Source organism: Rhinatrema bivittatum, chromosome 3, assembly GCF_901001135.1.
Source record: "Rhinatrema bivittatum chromosome 3, aRhiBiv1.1, whole genome shotgun sequence".
Taxonomy (NCBI): Eukaryota; Metazoa; Chordata; class Amphibia; order Gymnophiona; family Rhinatrematidae; genus Rhinatrema; species Rhinatrema bivittatum.
In genome coordinates, this window is record NC_042617.1 from 362945008 (window position 1) to 362968004 (window position 22997).

The 22997-nt window shown below is 40.7% G+C and overlaps 1 protein-coding gene across 12 annotated transcripts in view; it reads right to left on the minus strand.

Annotated features, from left to right (window-relative positions):
• LOC115087836 overlaps window positions 1-22997 on the minus strand; it is a 251264-nt gene that overhangs the window by 19452 nt on the left and 208815 nt on the right. For 10 of the 12 annotated variants that reach the window (XM_029595454.1, XM_029595461.1, XM_029595449.1 and 7 more), the window contains 2 exons: window positions 9878-10047; window positions 1075-1208 (listed from right to left, as the gene is read on the minus strand). In XM_029595454.1, coding sequence (XP_029451314.1) covers window positions 1075-1208; window positions 9878-10047 — 304 coding nt within the window. The remainder of the gene's footprint in view (window positions 1-1074; window positions 1209-9877; window positions 10048-22997) is intronic. The other 2 variants (XR_003855628.1, XR_003855627.1) reach the window with 1 other exon arrangement.

Below are 22997 nucleotides of genomic sequence, written 5' to 3' on the forward strand. Positions count from 1 at the left end.
TATTGAAAGGTTGTGGTTTGATTTACTACGTAGTCGAAGGTGATGGGGGGGGGGGGGGGGGGGGGTGTTGCATTGCTGCCTGGAAATTTTCCTTGAGGCATGTCCGTGGTGTGGTATCAGGGCTGCTTGGAAATGCTATTTCAATATCTGCCAGATTTGTGAATCTGAACTAGTACACTTTCTCCCCCCCCCCCTTTTTGTTAATGAGAATTTGTTTAGTGTGACCTCCCCCCACCTCTGCTGCTTGATGCTTGAATCTAAATACTTCAGGAAGGGGGGGGGGGAGGAGTCTACTCTAGATATTGCTGGGTACTTATGACCTGGAATCGCCATTGTTGAAAGCAGGCTGCTAGGCTCAAGGAACCTTTGGTCTGACCCAGTAAGGTGCATCAATTCTGCCAGGCCAAGAAGAAATAGTATTTATCATCATGTAGTATTTATCATCATGAAGCCTGGCCCAAGGACTTTAAGGGCTTTTGTTTGCTCTGGCAGAAATACAGCTCTTTTGCAGTGCAATATGTGAACTGCATCCTCTCTTACGTGTAGGCGGAGTAAAGGAAGAATGCTGCAAAGGAAAGGAATGGGTGCAGTGTATTTTTTTTTGTTGAAATTTATTGTAAGGTCTGGAGTTCACTAACTTTGCAGACTGAGGTCAAATTTCAGACAGCTACTGAGTGGATAGGATAACTGGCTAATTTTTAGACAAAGCTTCAGCTGAACCTAACAGTTAACCTAGGTTTTTAGCTGAAAATGTACCTAAATCTCGCTGGACAAGATTTTAACCAGCAAAATTTAGGGAACTTAGCTGATAGTACTTAAAGTCACTGCTAACTGGTTAAGTCACCCAACATCCTAGCTCTGGCCACCAAACTGGTATTCCCCTCCCAAGAAGTCAAAGGAAAAAAAAAAAAAAAAAGCCTGTTGCCCCAATCCACTTTCCCTCCCAAAGACAGAAAAAAAAACCACCCACTCCCCAACCACGTTAAAAACAAACAACCAACAAAAAAAAAAAAAAAAAAAAGACACATTTGCCTGCTACTCCAACCCTCCTTCCCCTCACAAAAAATATCTTACCTGAAAGAACAAGATTTTCAGCAAATGTTTTCCTCAAATCTACATCAGTCAACAGAAGTGACCGACACAGGCTCTCATGAACTCCATCCTGATCTTTTCCTATTAGCTCTTGTTTGAACAAAACTTCTGGTGCTCTTCAAAACAAAAAGTACAATACATTTAGTAAAACATATCAACTTTATTAAAAATGTACACTGCACCTTTATATAAAAGATCCCAAACCCTGAACATTCCTCTGCTTAAAGATCTGTCAATTACTTGCACTATCTACATTTTGAAAAGGAACCCAACAATAATTATGCAACTAGATCACAGAACATTACTATTAATTGGACTATATAGTGATAAAGTCAAAACACGTCATTTCAATATTGACTTTTTAAAATACTGCCCATGTGTACAACTGTTGTGCATAAAAACAGCATGAACAAAACTGTACATATGTTATTTGAATGGTTTTATACTGAAGTGAATGCACACTGCAGAAATTATTGGACTGGCTCAAAAGCCTGAAAGTACATTAAAATGTTCCATAAAATCGTTAACACAATGGAGTTGCTACATAGCTGTTCTATTGCTTTCTATTACCTAGTTGGCAAAGAGAGCAGCTCTGCTTTCAACAAGTACACTTCCACTCTCTGAAGCATATGGAACTGGTGTCATTTCTGGCACCTAGAATGCTTGAAAGATTCTAACACCCACAATTTACTTTCATGTAATAAGGATAAAGTACAGAAAAAGTAATTAGCTCAAGATTAGAGGAGAGAATGTCAAGGATTAGCAGTTTCATAATTTTTTGTAAATTTTATTCAAATCATAGCGAAATGACAGCAATGCCTCATCTGAGGCCATGATCATCTCAACTTGTTATAACCATGTGAAAGACATCACCATACAAAAAAGCAAAGACATGAAGAGTAACTGCGATCTTTCCCTTTTTTGGTTCTACCTCTCAGACAGGATGGTACAAATTCCCCTCCCCACAACAGTTCCCACCCTGCACTCAAACACTACAATCACTCAAGCATCCATTTTTGGCTGATTTTCTCGATATTGCTTAAAATAGTCTGAATTTTCTTCCACAAGTTGAAATAACCTTGCATCATTACTATCCGTTTAGGATGCTGAACACTTTCTGCAATAACTCATCTGTGCTATCAGCTCTTTCCAGGCCTCACTGTTGGCAGATGATCAGATTTCCAGTTTAACAGTATGTGCGTTGCTAGCACACTAGTAACCAAAATACCCCCCCCCCCCCCCCGTTTGAGGAAGCTGTAAGCCTCTATTCATTAAATGTACATAAAGTGGCCTTGACCAAAGGACTTCGCAGCCCAAGGCCCGGTCTAACAGCACATATCTGCCTCCAGTAACTTTGCAGTTTAACACAACCCATAAACATATGACAAAGTCCCCTTTAGAACATTACATTTTGTACATAGATCTGATGCCCCTTAGGTGCATGGTACATCCCAAGGATCTAGTAAGGTAGGTCCAGTAGAGGAGTTTAAATTGAATCTCTCAAATTAGCTGAAATAAGGTATTTATATAATTAAGAGAATGCAAGACTCAAATCCACCTGTTCTACTGTTACACCCAGATCTTCACTCCCCTGCAATGCTAAATGCTCTAGATGAGGATCTGGCATTGTAGATTTAAAATGATCAGCCCAAATTGCAATTTCATTAAATTTAGGAATAGTTTCCAAAAAGGTTTCCTCCTCTTCTGAGAGGGATAAGAGGCTCAGATACCCTTACACAGCTGAAAGTGCCTACCCTGTAAATAAACAAAGAATTGCTTGTTCGACAACTCCCACAATTCCTTTAGTTGTGAAAATAGAAATTGAATCAACATCCACCCATTGTGCTACCGAGTAAAAACCCCTATTATATCATTCTTTAGCTGTCTTGCAGTCTCATCCTTATAAAAATCGTTACCCCCACCCCCCCCCCCCCCACCTAGTAAAAATCATTACCACCTGCTAGGGTCAGAAATGGAGATAAGATAAGACTGCATCCAATGCATTTCCTCCACCATATCCAAGTCTTATGTAAGGCTTTCAACCAAAAAGGAGGGTGGGATATTAAAGCCCAAATTGGCCCCAGATATATGGAGCAAGTTAAGAGGGGGATATGGAAAAAAAAAATCAATCCTGCATCAGACCAACATCAAATTTCTTGCAACTGGAAACCCAATCTTGAATGTGGCACAGGAGACAAGATTATGTAAACATGCAAATCAGGTATTGCCAATCCGCCTTGTTTTTCCAGCCTGAGCGTGTCAAACTTAATATGGGTGTGTTCACGCCCCCATATGAAAACCTATGACAGATTTAAAAGCCTGTATATCTGGTTTTAACCCAAAGCAGTATCATTTGTAGACAAAGAAATTTAAGGAGAGTTACCATCTTCACCAAGGCACACTGCCCCATAAGAGACAGAGGCAGATCTCTCAATCTCTGAAGCTGTAACTTAACCTTATCTAAAATAGATGTGAAATTATGATAATACAGATCAGAGTTTTTGTGTGCCCAAGTAATTCCCAGATATCATAACCTGTCCTTTGCCTAAGCCAGCAGGAACTCACTTTCACAACTGTCAGGCAAAGATTCATCCAAGGGAAGTGCCTAAGATTTTTTTTTAATTTGTAGGCCAGCAAACGACCCAAAGGTATCAAAAATCTTCAAAATATCACCCATATATGTTTTTGGATTGCCCCACAAATGTATCTGCAAACAATCCCAATTTCACACTTTTGTTGGTGCATATGTCTTGAAAGGTCTCTTGATTACATAGTTTTATGGTCAAGGGTTCTTTCTAGTGAGAGGACAAAAAGCAAATGTGACAGTGGACAGCCCTGTCTAGTACCCCCCACTCAATTCGAAGGCTTTAGATAATTCTTCATTCACCAACAAATGACCCTGAGGTTTATGACATAAAAGCCAAATCCAACTGATAAACTGGTCTCCCAGTCCAGTTTCTGCAGTACTAAAAAATAAATAGGGCCACTCTACACAAAAGCCTTGGCTGCATGTAAACTAACAAACATCCCATCCTGTGTGACATTTACAAATGACTAAAGAGCCAGTATCGCTTTCAATAAGTTATTGTTAGAGTTTGCCTTTAATAAAACCAGACTGGTCCTGGGATACAAGTCCTGAATGACATTTTCAATCAAGCAGCGAATACTGCTGCCAAAATTTTGATGTTTTGATTCAATAGTGATTTGGGCCTATCTGCCTCAGGGAAACAAATGTCCTTACGTGGCTTGGGCAGTAATACTACTGCTGCCAAATTATGCTCCACATAAAAAAACCCTGCCATAGAAACATACATAGAAGTGACGGCAGAAGAAGACCAAACGGCCCATCCAGTCTGCCCAGCAAGCTTTCACACCTAATTGTTTTCATACTTATCTGTTACTCTGACCGCTAAGTCAGGGCCCTTATTGGTAACTTTTTGGTTCCACTTCCCTTCCACCCCCACCACTGATGTAGAGAGCAGTACTGAAGCTGCATCTAAGTGAAGTAACTAGCTAATTGGTTTGGGGTAGTAACCGCCGTAATAAGCAGGCTACTCCCATGCTTGTTTACCCTGCCTGTGCAATTCAATTCTTGTTGGTTGTCTGAATATATATCCTCTTTACATCATTCCCCCCGCCGTTTAAGCAGTGAACTGTGCTTGGATATGTATTCCAAGTGAAGTATCAGGCTTAATTAATTCGGGGTAGTAACCGCCGTAATAAGCAAGCTACACTCATGCTTATTTGTTTACCCAGACTATGTAATTCATTCCTTGTTGGTTGTCTGAATATAAATAGTCTTTTCTTCATTCTCCCTGCCGTTGAAGCAGGTGGCACAAAACATGAGTCTCAAAGGCCCTAAGGTTGAGTGATGTTATATTCTTAAATAAACATTTTTGTATGTTTGAATTTAAGTGTCATGTGATATATGTAGTGTGGTCAAAATTATTGGATATAGAGAACCCATTTAACATTAGCCCTCTGTGTTTGTATTATGCTCAAGTTAGACATTTTCTTAATGACTTAGGTAAAAACCAGAATTTGCGAGGGACACGCTCTCTTTTTGAGAATATGTGCATCAAGGTGGATGTAATAACTTTACCTCATTTGTTAAAAGGGGAAGCAGACTTGGGAGACCAAATCCACCCTAAATTAAGAGATATTTTTCAAAGAGCAAGTAAGTGCTCTATTTCTACCCGCTTACAAGAAAACAGCTACAAAATGCTATATCGGTGGCACTTAGATCCAGAAAAACTGCATAATATATATCCATCTTTGTCTCCAAAATGTTGGAGGGAATAATGGCTCTTATTACCATATATGGTGGGAATGTAAGAAGATTAACCCATTTTGGCAAGCTATAAATCAATGGTTGACTCAGATATTCCAGATTAATATTTCATTAACACCCATATCAGCGCTATTGAATGCTCCCATAGAAACATTAAATGGAAACCAGCAAAAACTAAGCACATATATATTATTAGCTTCATGCATCGCCATTGCCCAAAACTGGAAATCTATAAAAATTCCAACTTTGGGAGAGGCGCCTAGATTTCTTAACCGCAGTACAGCACGAGAAAATAGCTAACCACATTATGGTCTGGAAACCGCTACAACCGCCAAATGGCAATTACTGAGATTTTCTGTCCTAAATCTAAGATTATAACAATATATACATTGAATGTATTGCCTATTTGAAAATTTATACTGATGTACTGGGCATATGACATGCTGATAAGCTATAATCCATGGGGCTATTATTATTCCTTAGTATTCCTTACTGTTTCTACTCTTTGATATTCATCATTTATCTTATCCTTTGATTCGTTTTGGCTACATCTCAAGACGAGAAGGACCTATACTACACTGGCAATGCATAAGAGACTGCAAATCATGAGAATATGTACTGGTCAATGGATTTCAGGACTCATCTACCATTATCGCTACCTAAGGATGGACACTAACTGTCTGCACATGCGAGGAACGGAGTGGAGGGATAGGGAGGAAAGGGGTTCTTACTGTTACAATTGTATACTATCGAAAGAAAAGTCACAATACTCAATATTCATTTATTTGTTTATGGTTTACTGTTGTACATTGCAAAACATTGTCATAGGTATTAACAAAATTCAATAAAATATAAAAAAAACAACAAAAAAAAAAAAGGTCACAAAGTGCCTGTCTTCAAACTGCCCTCCCCCATATTTAGTGCTCACGAGGAGACCATAACATGGTCTAGAAAGGGAAATATATCAGTGCTGGTAGACAATTTAGCAAATAGTCTCCACAATCAGGATATAATCCAGCCTAGTGTAAACATTTTGAACATGAGAATGTGTGAATTCCATATCATTCATATGCACTGTGCGCCAAGAATCAATCAATTAATTCTGTGCACAAGAAACCTATACCAATATCAGCTTGGTTCTTCCTCGGGATTTTAGATAGCTTGCAGTCTACTCTGGGATTGTCTGTAATATTAAAATCCCCTCCCATTATAGCATAATCTTCCCATTCTGAAATTTGAGAGACTGAGTGAAAGAGACATGGAAATACTTGTTAGGTGCATAAACTCTAACAAGACTGTTCCTTGGAGCACCCATCGTACTATCACAAAATTTCCATTCAGCGTTTGTGACCACACCTTCCTTGATAAATGACAGCTTCTTACTGATCAATACCGCTACTCCCCTTTGATTAATCATAAAAGAATAAAAACAGCATCCAACCTAATCTTTTTGTAATTGTTGATGCTCTAAATCATTTAAATGCGTTTTCTGCAGAAGATCAACAGCAATGTTTTTTTTTCTTTTTAACTCAGTTTTTTACCTCTTTATAGGAGACTGCAAACCAGCAATGTTTTAGAGCGCTCACATTAATATTAGCCATTCAGATAGATATCCAAAGTCAACTGTCCACATAGAATACAGTTTTAAAAGCGAGGTCCCTCAGCCTGGACCTTCCCCTCTGCCCCACACATTCTCAGATTCCCATCCAGACCATGCAGAACTAGTTCAGAATCAGCCTCAATCATACACTCATACATAACATCCCCATTCACATAAACATACATTATACCCCCAATAACTCAAATCCAAAATCCTGACCAGCTCCAGAATGACAATTTTCTTCAAAGGGAAACTCCCGTGTGCGTTGGAGCTGGAAGAGACCAAGAGGGCTCCAGATAACTGAGACAGATGTAAAAATGCTTTGAACCTGTGCACTTATTTTACATCTCTTCAGAGAAAAGAGAATAAGAGAGAGACAGGGAAAAAAAAAAAAAGACTATATATGAAAAAAAAAACAACCCCAAAAAACCCAACCAGAGCATCCAAAATTCTTCTTAGAGAATGTTCCCACCAGCATATTCACAACATAAATCTCAATAGAAGTCCTTTCTGGTTAACTGTATTAGAGCCATCCAGAAACTGCTCGACTTCATCTTTTGAGTTAAAGAGTAGTACCCTGATGAACACCTGCAAACGAGTAAGATACTGCACAGCAAACCAGATTCTTTTATTATAGAGCTGCGTGTAGTATGGCAGATCTCCTTTGTGTGCTGCCAAAACATGTGCTGAGAAATCTGGGAACAGATTTTAGTCCCTTCATAAATCAGCTCTCTCTTTCTCCTATAAGCCTCCAAGATGTTTGCCTTGTCAATAAAGTTAAGGGTACTTCACCATCGCTTGCTGGGGGGGATTTACAATTGGCAATTGTATTTGACCCCAGCCCATGTGCTCATTCCAGGGTTATCTGCTGCCTTGTGCTCACCAACCCCCAAGGACTTCCGGCAGCAATTGTTAAAACCACTGCAGCAGTGCATTTTGGAGAGCCTCAGGCAGTCCCAACTCATTTTTCTCCTACTATGATTTTTAGCTCATCCGCTTGCTCTCCAGATCCTGATTTTTCTTTGTAACAGCTCTAGAGGCCTCAGTACCCATCCAGTCTATCCTGACAACTTACTCTAGCATCCATGGCTGTCAGCACGGTTTGATTGTTTTCAAGCTTGTTGTGCAGTTCATCTTAAGCGGACTGCAGCTTTTGTAGCTGGTTATTCAGTGCCACAGATACCGCCTTAGCCAGCTCTTTCAACAAGATCTCGGTTACTCCATCCACTGGCATGAATGTATCTGCCGCCATTTTCTCATCTTGCAGAACCCACTTTCCTGCTGCTGCTTTTTCTGTCTCCCAGACATATCAAGCACCTATGTTTGCTCCAGAAATGTCCATTTAATTTGCTCTTTCAATTAGCTGTCTCTGTTGGTGTATACTTTGCAAGTTAAGGCAGTTAAATAAGACAGACTCCTCAACAGAGCTCCCAGAGCTGAGAGCACAGACACCTACTCAAGCTCTGCGTCGTCACCGGAAATCAGTTTCATAATTTAATGCTCTAGCCAGATGACTACTTACTCTCTCCCAGTTTTTAAATTGCAGCAAACATGTCTAAATACTTGAATATACTGTAAGAGAATAGGAAGAATATGTGATTTAGGGGGCTGGGGGTGGGGAAATTTTCCTCACCATTTTCATATCAATTGGATTTGATTTCTCTAGTTTTATGCTATACCAATAAGCATAAACAGTATAGTCACATGATGAACTAGTTATCCAGGAGTCAAACAGCATGGGCAACTTGACAACTCAAAAGAAAAGAGATTACAGAACTGCCAATAAGAAGCCAGTCTAGTGGTAATGTGAGTGGCAGGACCTGGGTTCAATCCCTGACTCAAGTCTTTCTGCTCCCTGGGTTGGTGGGCAGGGTCAGGAAAAAGGGAAAGTCAGTCCTCTCACAATGACAACATTTAATGGCTGCCTTTAGAGAAAGACTATTATTGCAATGTTCCACAGGGAACCCCAATGCATATGCAGCACCCAGTGTTACCATAAAACAGTTCTTTTGCAGAAAAATTTAATTTTGGTGATATGGTTTAAAAGTGTACTATTATGTGTTTAAAATCTTGATGTGTACTGTGTGAAAGAAGCAATACCTCTAGTGAGAAGAAAGTGTGTCTCAGAGTATATGAAAGACTACTGACAGATGGTTTCTGGTCCAGGGAGCTGGTGAGCTGAGAATCCATCACCGGATTCCAACCTATATAAATTACAGGTGCAGAAATATCTGAAAGTTCAACAGGCTTCCAAGTGGATGTATGTCTGTGTTCTGATGTTAGTCTTCTGTACTATGTGACTATTGGACTGGAAACTCACTTGAGTTGTGTGCCTTCCGTAAATAAAGCAAGTCTTGAAAAACCAATTGGCATGGGAACTCTTTTTGGGAGAGTGAAAGCTGGCATGCTGAGTGTTGCTCCCCAAGTTTCAAGGCATGAAGATTAAAATTTGTGCATCTGCAAGTAGACTAATTCAATATCTACAAGCTATCCGAGACCCAGGTGTTACACATATAATAGCCCCAGCCGAGGACTGCTACTGCAATGACTGGATTAGATAAAACTGAGAAAGGATATAAAACGGGAGAAAAACATCCCCAAATAGTTGTAAATGAGAGCTCATGGCATCAGATCCCAGCTCTCGTTCCAACTGAGCTGGAACCCAAAGGAGAAAGATGAAGCTTCAGTATCAAAATTAAGAAAAAAATGAATTAATAAGATTATAAATGCTAGTGTATTCTCCCAGTTCTCTCCCCAAGTATCAGTTAAAAATAGCCTACCTGAAAGAATGGAAACTCTTCTTTGTTGAAAGTGGGTTTTGAGATTTAAAACCCTTGCATTGATTTGACAAAGTTAAAATTTGGTTATTAGATATTTTGTTATGCAACCATTACCTAAATCTCTCAGTGCTTAGAGTAATTGATTGCCCATCTGGCAAGTTGTAATGCACTTCTGAAGGTAATTCAGTTTCTGCATCTTGAGCTACATAGCAGCATTTTTCTTTCATTTCTCTGGCAATCTCTTGAGTAGGTGCTCTAAACAAACATCCGTTTTTCTGCAACAGCTGCAAAAGGAGTTACAGTTAAAATTCATCTAAGATTAACAAGCTAAACAGGGAAAGATATGACGTGTGTAATGTAGAGCTAATTCTGCTACTGGGCGAGTACCTGAATATTTACTCTACCCAGTATAAAAATGAGAATTAACTGTCATCCAATTTAACACAAATATGTTTCTGGAACAAAATAAAACTCACTAGTTTAATGAATAGGACCCTACTGACAGTAAACATTTAAGATAAGCAATAGTTTAGGGGTTTTAGTACTTTTAATATTTGTGATTTTAAGACTATCAACATGTTAAAAAAAACAAAACACTATACGCACATAATCACAAATAAGTGAGAAAAAATGCCAATTAGATTTTTAAGTTTTCTAAGGGATACAGCAGGTGTAGTATAGAAATCCAGTCTTCAAAGGCTACAAGTCAATCTAGTTTTTAGGGCAAAAAACAATGGATATTATAAGTGCATACATTTGGTCACCTTAAAAACCCAAAACTGGTTTGCAAGCTTCAAGGATCAGATCTGTACACCTTTGGGCTACAGTAATGGTTAAGCAAAAACCTGTAGTGTCCCACTGCTTTGTTCCAGTACATTCAAGAAAGTATTCTCTTCCCTTTACTTTTTCCACATTTTGTTATGTTACAGCTTTATTCTAAAATGAAAATGCATTTTTTCCCCTTCTCAATCTACACACGATACCCCATAATGACAAATTGAAATCAGGTTTGTAGAATTTGTCAAATTAATTTAAAACACTGAAATATCACATTTACACAAGTATTCAGACCCTTTACTCTGTACTTTGTTGAGGCACCTTTTGCAGCAATTACAGCCCTCAAGTCTTCTTAGGTATGACACTACAATCTTGCTGCACCTGAATTTGGGGATTTTCTCCCATTCTTCTCTGCAGATCCTCTCAAGCTCTGTAAGGTTGGATGGGGAACATCGATGCATAGCTATTTTCAGGTCTCGCCAGAGATGTAGATTGGGTCAAGACTGGGCTCTGGCTGGGCCGCTCAAGAACATTCACAGACTTATTCCAAAGCTACACCTGTGTTGTCTTGGCTGTGTGTTTAGGGTGGTTGTTGTCCTGCTGGAAGGTGAATCGTCACCCCACTGTGAAATACAGGGCGCTCTGGAGCAGGTTTTCAACAAGGATCTCTATTCTTGTTCTGTTCATCTTTCAGTCCTGACTAGTCTCCCAGGTCCTGCAGCTGGGAAACATCCCCACAGCATGATGCTGCCACCACCATGCTTCACTGTAGGGATGTATTTGCTAGGTGATGTGTGGTGCCTGGTTTCCTCCAGACATGTGTGGAATTCGGGCCAAAGAGTTCAATCTTGGTTCATGCTCTGAGAGTCCTTTAAGTGCCTTTTGGCAAACTAAGCAGGTTGTCATGTGCCTTTTATTGAGGAGTGGCGTCTGTCTGGCCACTCTACCATAAAGGCCTGATTGGTGGAGTGCTGCAGAGATGGTTGTCCTTCTGGAAGGTTCTCCCATCTCCATAGTGAAACTCTGGAACTCTGTCAAGAGACCCTTCTCCCCAGATTGCTTGGTTTTGGGCAGATAGCCAAGCTCTAGGAGAGTCCTGGTGGTTCCAAACTTCTTCTATTTCAGAATGATGGAGGCCACTGTGTTCTTCAGGACCTTCAATGCTACAGCAATTTTTTTGTACCCTTGGCCCAGATCTGTGCCTCACACAATCCTATCCCGGAGGTCTACAGATAATTCAGCTTCAGGCTTTTATCTCATTCTGATATATACTGTCAACTATGGGACCTTATATAGACAGGTGTGCCTTTCCAAATTGTGTCCAATCAAATGAATTTACCACATCTCAAGGATGATCAATGGAAACAGGATGCACCTGAGCTCAACTTTGAGTGTCACAGCAAAGGCTCTGAATACTAATGTATTGTAAGTGTGATTTCAGGGGTTTTTTTTAATTATTAATTTTCATAAATTTCTACAAACCTTTGTCATTATGGGCAATTGTGTGTAGACTGATGAGGGAAAAGTGTATATTCATTTTAGAATAAGGCTGTAATGTGAACAAAATGTTGAAAAAGTGAAGGAGTCTGAATACTTTCTGAATGCACTGTATATTTCTAAAAAGAATTGAAACCAGTGGCATGCGGTCAGAGCCTTCTAAGGACTTAGTAAATCCTCAAGAGATGCGCTGTAACCCGCTTAGCATGATTGATTTGCTATAAACAGATTACACGTTATTAAATAAACCCTAAATATGTGCCAGCACCACAGGAAAAGTACAGGTGTACCAACAAATGCAGAGAGAAGAGCAGGATGGCACAGAACTGCTGCCGAAGCAACATCTTTGCTACTGTCCTCTCCCGCAACCTCTGTGCAATATTCTCCTGCTAGCAGGAAATCAGCTAGCAGTGCTCATTTTGCTATTGCTTCCTCCTCTGCTGGGTTCCCTCAAATTGGATATCAAACCCCAAAGAGTGCAAGAAATTTATAGGTCCAAATATTTAATTTCAATTCAAGCAAAAATTTATTTTGAATAATCTCAATTGCGGCCAACTCCATTGCTCACAAGTCAAGTGACTAAGTTCTCTTTCAGGGTCCGACACGGACCCCGTGTTTCGCCCGAATGCTGCGTCGGGAGGGGACAAGGCAATATTTAAGAAACTAAACAGAGAACAACAACTATAGACCAAAATCGGGTACTGGGTATACATAATAGCGCTCGGATCACGTACCTTTAAACGCACAGAGGAATTCTTACAGCTGACACAGCAAGGAGAGCAGGGAAGTCAGACAAACACAGCATTTAAAGGCGTCTGTTTTGGCGCGAATTTTTGAACCAGAGTGCAAGATTAATAGCCAGAGAAAGGATAAACAATACAGTTATACAACCAAATGAACACATTTCAAATGAAATATTGCTACTCAATTTCGTTAAGACCTTTGGGATGGAGACAATCTAATCTGAAAATCCACTTTTGTTCTTTGCGGATGAGCACTTTCAGAAAAATCCCCCCCGGATGGTGGAAAGTAACAAGTCAATTACCAAAACTTAAAGTCATGTTCAGAATGCCCTGCGGACTGCCAATGTGGAAACTAGTGGAGCTGATTCGCGACCAGTCCGGATGTTGGACCGGTGTTCTACAATTCGGGTACGAACTTGTCTAGTCGTTTTTACTCACGTAAAGTTGGGGACAGGGGCAAAGAATCACATAGACTACTACCCCGTGAGTGGCACGTGGTAGAAAATTTATAACAAATTTTTTATGAGTTATGGGGTGTTCAAAATTAGTAGTAGAAATGGCATTGAGAACACACTGAACATTGTCCACATGGTTGATGACCAGTAATATTGACCGCTCCTGAGAATGAACCAATTTGAAAATGAGAGTGGACCAGCATGTTCCTTAAGTTCTTCCCGTGACAAAAAGAAAAACGTAAAGGGCAATCAAAAATTTCATGGAGGGATAACATGGACCAATAGTGTTTCAAAATAGATGTAATGTTATGCACATGAGTAGAGAAGGGTAAATGCAGTTAATAGAAGTATCCGCTGCCTTAGTTTGAGGGAGAAAAAGCAAGTCTCGATTAACATATAAGGCACGCTTGAAAGCTCTGCTGAGGACCCGGTGCGGGTACCCTCTCTCTTTAAACCTAAGCAGCATCTGCTTAGCTTGTGTAATGAAATCCTCCCTAGAGGAACAGAGGCGTCACAGCCTTAACAATTATCCGGCAGGGATGTTCATTTTTAGAGAGGTGGGGTGGTGACTGTCGAATTGCAAAAGGGTATTGCGGTCTGTACTTTTACGGAAAATGGATTGTAGTGCACATATCCTCTCGTAACTGTACTGGTACATCCAAAAAATGAAAAGGTAAAAGGATCAATGGAAAAATTAAATTTGAAATGTGCACTGCAATTGTTAAGCCAATCAAAAAAACAGATAAAATTGAATGTCCGTCCCTGTCCAAATCAAAAATATATCCTCTATATAACGATGCCATGAAAAAACAAAATGAAAACATGAAGAGGAGTAAATTACTTCTTCCTCAAACAGACTTACATAGAGGCAGGCCAGACTAGGGGCCATGGTGGCCCCCATAGTCGTGCCTTTTATCTGTTGGTATATGGTATGATGAAATTGAAAATAATTCTAGTGAGGGCTAATTGTGTGAGAGACAACAAAAATTGTGTAGAAATGCAACAAAGGGGGGGGGGGGGGGGGGGGGAGAGACGATCATTCAAAATTTCTTCAACTAGTGTGAGTGCTTCATCCTGAGGGATATTTGAGTAAAGAGATACAATATCCAATGTGATCAAGAAGCAAGTATCAGAAGGTGGGGAAAGATGTTCCAAAATAGTAATGAAATGATTAGTCCGGACATAGGATCGACTTTAGACTCGAGGTTGTAAAAAATGATCCACAAATTGAGACAGTGGTTCTAAGACCTATCCTATGCCCGCGGACAATAGGACACCCAGGGGCTTAGTCAAGGTCTTGTGGATTTTGGGTAAAATATAGAATGTGGGAATGACAGGGCATGATGAGCATTCAGAAAAATCCCCCCCCCCCCGGGTTCCCCACCACCCCCCCCCGGATGGTGGAAAGTAACAAGTCAATTACCAAAAACTTAAGGTCATGTTCAGAATGCCCTGCCGACTGCCAATGTGAAAGTGGCGAAACACGGGGTCCGTGTCAGGGGACCCTGAAAGAGAAACTTATTCACTTGACTTGTGGGCAATGGAGTTGCCGCATTGAGATTATTCAAAAATAAATGTTTGCTTGAATTGAAATTAAATATTTGGACCTATAAATTTCTTTGCACTCCTTTGGGGTTGATATTATATTTGGAGTGCTTTCTTGCTCCGTTGTTAGTGGATTGGGTTCCCTCAAATTGGAACCATGGGATGGGGGATAGTGGGTCTTTAAAGACTATCAGCCTTATACAGTTCTGACTTCAAATGGAATCCAGCAGAGGAAGCTGCAGCAAGTAATAAGCACTCCTGCTGGAGAACTCCTACTGATTTCAGGGGATCACAGGGAGAGAACAGATTGCGAAGTGGGGTGGGGGGAGACAAATGACTGGCTGGATGATGAGGGACAGAAAAATGTATTGTGCTGGGGAATGTATGGAAGGACAAAGATTTCTGGGCAGGTAAGGGGAGAAAATTGTTCCAATGAGGGAGGGACACAAGGGATGTGAAGGTAATGATGTCAAGGTGCATTTACTGAATCCCATTGTGTGAATCTCACTGCATGCCACTGGCTACAGCCATAACAATAGTAAAATGAAATTTTATTTTATGCAGAGCACCTGAACTAATTGTCTAAACAAAGTCAGTGAAGTGAAATTTTGAAGACATTTATTAAGGATACTGTTATAAGAAACTATTCTGAATAAGGAAATTAATAGCTTATTTTTTTGCCTGACAGAAAACCTAAAAATAAAAGTTACTTACCTGTGTTCTCCATAAACAGCAGGTCAAAAATCAGACAAAAATGGGAGGACATCCTGACACTGCCCAAACAGAAAAGCTCTCCACTCAGAAAAAGCTTTCTTTTGGTTTTCTAATCATGCGTGAGGGGTCCCCCACAGCAGCTACCTCAGCACTTTTTGTCTTTACAAGCCGCTAACCTTCAATGCTACAGGAGACTGTGCTGCTGTCTGCAGAAAAACATCTATTATAGCAGCTTTGTTTTCTCCATGGACAAGCAGGGACAATGATCAGCTATACAAGTGGGGACTCCCAAGCTGAGAGATGCATGTAAGTTTTTGTGTTTTAAATCAATGGAACATGCAATACATATTTTGCTGGAAGCTGGAGGAAGAGTTGAAAGAATTAGTTAAATAAACTTTTGAGAACTGCTTCACCAAAACTATCTTGACTTGAAGAACTTTCTATTCAGTAAAGAGCAGAGAAGGTGTGAACAGAAAGCCATGTAGCAGCTTTGCAGATTTCATTTATGAAAGCAGAGTGAAGATGGGTTAAGGCAGTGGTCCCCAACCTTTTTTGCACCAGGGACCCGGCTTCAAGCAAGACCATTTTTCCATAGCTTGGCAGGGCGGGGTGAGGGTGGGGCAGGGGCGGGATTATGAATGGGGTGGATTTTAGTGCATACTTATTTAATTATGACATTTATAAATCCTGCACCTCCAGTTCTCTAACTCTGTGCATCCACTGAAATTCCCCCAAACAATGGAGCTTGGATGTTTCCCTTACAGCTCATCATACTAAAAAATATTTTCAAATTCTGGTGTCACCTCACAGTAACAGCAGCACAAACACCTTCCACTGCAAGACACATTGTGAACTAACACAAAACCCCACAGAGACACTCAAAATCTATACTGCAATCCCATCGTAACACAACAGTAATAACACCAAGGACTCAAACAACAATAACCCTACCTGTGAATAAGCAAGGGTAAATATTACACTGGGTCCTAGGATAACAATACACCACCTACTGAGGAAACAAAACAAACCAGATTGCTATAGATCCCTATGTTAGCAGAATCTCTCATCATGGTCACACACATAGAGCAGAGACAGACCCTCACCAAATACAGAATACAAAATAAAGGAGCACAAATTAGAAAAAACTGAAATGGAAACCCCAAGAAGCCAGACTCTGTATTAACAATGGAAAAACAGATCCATCATTCCTCATAAAACAATAAAATCAAGAAACACAAAGCATCAGTTATAATAGTAAAACCATACTAATAAAAATATTTTAAAACTACTGATAAATAGAATTTCTATTAATTAAAATCATATACATTTTTTACAATTTCCCAAACACCAATAAAATATTTAAAAACAGCACATATATCAAATAACACACTAATTAAAACTAATAAGGATTTTAAAAAGCCCCTGCTGTCCATACATGGGAGCTCTTGATTTCCAGTCACCCTGATATTGTCGAGGATTAGGTGGTTATCCTCTCTCTCACACATACTCACATGTCCATTCTCTCTCACATACATACACATTCATACTCTTATACCCACCATAACCTCGCGCTCACAGACACTGACACACTCTCAGGCTGTAAGATACTCTCTCCCCCTCCAACCCCGCCCCCCCCCCCCACACACACACACACTTACTCCCCTGGATTTTCTCATTACACACATGCTCTCACTGGCTCCCTCACAACCCTAAGAGCCTCTCTCATTCCTCTGCTGCCACTGTCACTGCTGCCGCGTGGCTATTGGGAGGTGCTGATTGCTGCTACTGGCACTGAAACCCATTCTGCTGCCTCCTCTGTGCAGGCCCCGTGGGCTTCCAGTTCCTTCATGTTGATCTCGTACATTGTGAGATCTGCATAGAGAAAGTGCTACTCTTGCACATTCCCAATGATTACATGTGCCAATCAGTAAAAAGTAATTTTTTTTTTTACATCTGCTGTCTGATCTTAGTTTTCTAATCGGTTGGTCACAGGCTTTTCCCACCTTCCCTTTCTTATTTTTTTTGCCAATTCCTTTTATATTGCCTTTTTTTCTATTTCTTTTCTCCATCTGTATTCTTCCCTCAAACACACAGTCAGGTTCTCATTCTCAGATGCTTTCTCTCTCTCTCACTGGCACATGCTGACTTGCTCAAGCACAGGTTCTCACTGTCACATGCTCTCTCTCTCATTCAATCATTCATACACACACACAGTCTCATTGGCACATGCTGTTTGAGTCACACACACACAGGCTGTCTTGCTCAAGCACAGGCTCTCACTGTCACATGCTGTCTCACACACACACACACACACAGGCTCTCACATGCTGTCTCTTCAAACATTCAGGTCTTCACTCCCACACACAGTCTCTCAACTCATCTCATACAAGCACACATACACACTCTACAAACCCTCAGCCTCTCTCTCGCCTCTGGGCCTCCTCTTCACAGGCCGCTGCAGGATGGGCTCTGCAGCGGCCCTGGTCTTCTTGGGCAGCGCTGCTCCTCTTCTGCACGTGGCTGATGCTCCTCCTCCTTCCTGCCTGTGCGGCTCCAGCAACATTTTTCTTCCGGGGCTGCGTGGGCAGGAAGGAGGAGGAGCACCTGCACGTTTAGACGCGACTTTTCTTCGGGCTGTGGTGACGTGAGCTCCACCACGGCCCTGCTGATCTTCTTGCTGTATGTATCCGGCACACAGCACAGCAGTAGTTCACCGCTCAACCGTGACATGCTAATTGGCTTTTTGGGTCGTGCCTCCTCCCTTTTGGGGTTGGAGGAGGCGGGTCTCCAGCCTCGCCCTGCCTCCCCGCAGCAGCGGCAGCCAATGAACGGCAGCCAGGGACAGCGGTGCTGCGGACCTGCAAAAAAACTCCCATCAGCCCGGTCCTGGTCTGCGGACCGGTGGTTGGGGACCCCTGGGTTAAGGAAACTGCTGCACTGACTTGATAGGCTTTACCTTAATTTGAAGCTGTCCTCATGATTGATTATAATAAATACACATGGAAAGTTTGTTTTGTAACTGAAAACCCTTGCTTGACTAGGTTGAAAAAGATGTATAGCTGTGAAGATATTCTGCAAGACTTTGTTCTTGCCAACCAAATAAGACTGCAGAGCTTTACAAGATATAAAGAGCTGGTTTGCTTTTATTGGCGTGTGGCTTCTGCATTTGTCGTTAGAAGTTAAAACCTAAGGTTGATGAAAAAATCCCCAACTATTCAGATTTGAAGAATATTCACCAGATGAGAGACTAGATGAATGTGGTAGAGATAGTGGATCCATTGAAATAAAGTACCATTGAGCTTCTCATGTGGAGACAGATAAATGGAGTGACATATGAACATAAGAAATTGTTAGAAACTGGTCTGACCCAGTATGGCAGTGGCCAATCCAAGCTACAAGTACCTGGCAAGTAACCAAACACTAAGTAGATACCATGCTGCCAATGCCAGTAATAGCTGTGGCTATTCCCTAAGTCAACTTGATTAATAGCAGATAATAGACTTCTCCTCCAAGAACTTATCCAAATCTTATTTAAACCCAGCTATACTAAATGCACTAACCACATCCTCTGCCAAAAACTCCAGAGCTTAATCATGATTGAGTGAAAAAGAATTTTCTCTGATTAGTTTTTAAATGTGCTACTTGCTAACTTCATAGAGTGCCCCCAAGTCCTATTATCTGAAAGAGTAAATAACAGATTCATACTTACCCGTTCTAGACCTCTCATGATTTTAAAGACCTCTATCACATCCCCCCTCAGCCGTCTTCTCCAAGCTGAACAGCCCTAACCTCTTTAGCCTTTCCTCATAGGGGAACTATTCCATCCCCATTATTTTGGTTGCCCTTCTCTGTACCTTCTCCATCGCAACTATATCTTTTTTGAGATGCAACGACCAGAATTGTACACAGTACTCAAGGTGCAGACTCACCATGGAGTGATACAGACGCATTATGATATTTTCCATTTTATTCACCATTCCCTTCCTAAATTGCTAACATTCTGCTTTATTAAACCATGTCTTTCTATATACTCTATGATTTTGATCTTTAGAATAGTTTCCACTATTTTTCCCCACACTCAAGTCAGGCTCACTGGTCTATAGTTTCCTGGATCACCCCTGGAGCCCTTTTTAAATATTGGGGCTATATTGGCCACTCTCTAGTCTTCAGAACCGACTCCCTCTGGCTTGCTTATCTCAGACATGCACAAACTAAAGAATATATCCCACTATTTCACTTCTCTCCAAACTTTAAGTCCTAAGATTTCTCAAAGCTATACTTACCAATCCTCCTCAACCATCAAGTTGATCTTCACTCAAAGGATTGAGAGGATTGAGATTCATGTGCCGTTAGGCGTGCCCTTCCGGTCCTCTTCTACTGAAAGGGTGCGGGACCTCTGGAAGCTGGGGCTGTGGAGTTTGAAGCCTGGATCGCTCGCTGTGACCTCTGGAGTCCTCTCCTGGGGGGTGCTGGGATGCAGATGAGCCTTCCGGTCCTCCTTGAACCTTGTGGAATGAACCTTTGCTGCCATATGTCCTAGCATTTTCATGATGTGAGCCAACACTTTCCTTTGTTTGGAGAGAGTTATAGTTTTAGTTAGATTGCATAACCTGTTGGAGAAATGTATTTCCCTGTCTGGTATCCATGCAAGCTACTATATGAAGTCTATTATATGCATCAGCTGCATATTGAATTTGGGGAAATTAATGACGAATTCAATGGATTGGATTGAAGAATATTCATTGTACAGAGGATAGGCATGCAATTCCTGAAAAGTATGGCTAGATATGGGCCACTTGAAGAAAAAAGCATTTTTCTTCCTTATATGAGGAAATATTTTGTGAACACCCTGGGTGCTGTTAAGAGGCAAAAAGAGAACCAGATACTGGTAATGCTCATTGGCTATGTTAAAATGTAGAAATATCCTTGAACCTTGTGGAATGAAGTATGCATCTTTGGAAGTCCAGGCAATCAATTTCTAAAATAAGGAAGAGCAGTTCCTAGAGAATACATCCTGACCTCTTTTAGGCATTCTTTGAGATCCAAGATGGTATGGAGACCACTAATTTTCTTCAGCATGAGGAAACTCTTAGTAGAACCTTGTATTTCTTTGTAGTACTAGGAATATCTATTGCATTTTCTTCAAGTAGGGTCGACAGCTCTTGTTGGAGTTGAGTTGTTCATAAAGTGATTTCTTGCAGGGTTGTTTGGAGACCAGGATTCAAAATGTAAACAATATACTGGTGGCAGGATCTTACACACTCAATGGTTTATCAAAGACCATAATGGGCTGAAATGCTGAAGCCTTCCCCCCACTGCACGGGCGGCTTAAATTAAAATCTGAGAACTTTGATAACATTGTTATGAAAAGTTGGAATTAAGTTTTGGTTGTGTTTGCTGATGAGGCTTGGGTTGTATTCTTTCCCTAGCATGAGGCCTGTTTTGCAGTTGCTGCAGCATATGTTGCTGAAAACGGTAGGCTTGTTATCTATGTAACTAGAAATACTGCCTCCTGACTTTCTACTCAGATGGTTGTACTCTGCTGTAGCAGTTGACAGGGTAAGGAAGGAGAAGCAGTGATCTTTAGAGACCAGGTAAAAATAAAATAAAAAACAGATTTTATTAGAGGTTGTCCTGTGTATGGGTATCCTCATGAAGAACCTATGCTTGCAGCCATACTAGCCTTCTGGATCTAATGACTATTGCAGAAATCTTGAAAGACGTTATGGTATACACTGTAAGTTGATTGAATTAGATATTTTTGCCATTCCTCTGCCTCTTGTAATACCGTAGCACAATGACCCACACTCTGTAGAAAGCTGCTAGGTCTTATCTTGCAGCTTTTTCAGAGAATTACACACACTAATATTGTACCGTATACAGCTGATAGGATACTATACTGAATGCAGACATAGCTAACTGGAAAACATTTTGCTATAGTGTCCAGTAATTTAGCACACTTATCCAGGAGTACTAGAACGAGTTTTAGAATACTTTGCTTTCTTCAAAGCCGATTCCATTATCACAATCATAGAAACAAATGACGGCAGAAAAGGCCTATCCAGTATGCCCAACAAGCTTCCCATGGTATCATCTGCCATGCAGCTTACTCCCATGTATCAGTCAGTGCGTGACGTGCTATGTTTATAGACTTGGCTGTAGAAGCAGTCATGTGGGGTTTTTTTTTCCTTAATGTGTGCACATGAGTACTCCAGACTGTAAAAACGTCATGGCTCGCGTTGGTTGCCCCTGAATCCAATTTTCTCTTTTCCTCCACCCCCCCCACCCCCTCCTCTGAAGACAGCATGAAACTGCTGTTGCATTAAAAGCTTCAAGGCTTATTTGTTAAGGGTAGTAACTGCTGCTCTGTTCAGGTTACTTCCATGCTTATCAGTTTCCCAAACCGTAAAAGTTGGGGGCCTCATTGGTTGTTGTCTAAATCCAATGCCCCTTTTCCCCTGTCGCTGAAGCAGAGAGCAAATGTTGAAGTTACATCAAAAGTATTCAGGCTTATTGGTTAAGGTTAGTAACCTTCTGATGACTTCATTGCTACAAGTAGGGTAACGGCATTTCCACATTATTCTTGTTTGGAGTTCTTGTAATAACAGTTTCAATGCATTTTTCTACTTGTTTGGGTTTTTGGATATATTTTATCATACCATTTATTTCTCCTCTAGATTTTGTCTAATCCTGTAAAGTAATGGAATAGCCATGGTTATTTTTGGAGAAAAGCTGGATATAACATATCCTCTGGTAGAGATATATTTCTGGGAGGTTGAGAAGAGGGGTCTGATCAAAGGCAGAAAGATTCTTCACCATGAGAATGGTACAAGAGAAATAGGATCGTGATCCTTCCTGAGAGACAGATAGATGATTCATCTCATGTTGTCTTATATGAGCCATCACACTGGGTCAGACCTCACATAGTATTCTGTTACCAACAGCCAATCCAAGTCACAAGTATATGGCAGGATCCCTTGGGCAGAGGTGAACCTTGAGACTTAAATTGCCTATCAGGCCATCTGACATCTTGTCTGCTTGATATAGTGCAAACAGATAAAAGAGCTGGATAACTAGGATTATTAGTAAGTAGTTTTTGACAGTCAAGTCATTTTCCTCATAAACAGGGTGGTGCTTATTACTAGGAAAAAATCCCATAAAAGCTATCCAATTCTGGAACTAAAATTGGCATAGTTTAGATTCCAATTGATTTGTTTTTTAATTGGTTGGTGACTAGAAGTTGATGGCACCGTCAAGGATATATGTTTCCTTTACTTGTGGACAGCACCAGTGAAGCTTCTCTATGAAAGAGTAAAAGCAACTTTATTCTGTGCACCAAGGTGGCACCAGTGTTGACAGGACTTCGGCACACCTGTGCTTCAGCATCAAACAGCAGAGTCTCTCCCTCTTTTTAATAGGGAGGCAATGTCTGTGCCAAGGTTTTCACAAGTCATAGCATGAGTGGACATTGGCCCCTCAGATGATTATTTCCTTTTCATTTCT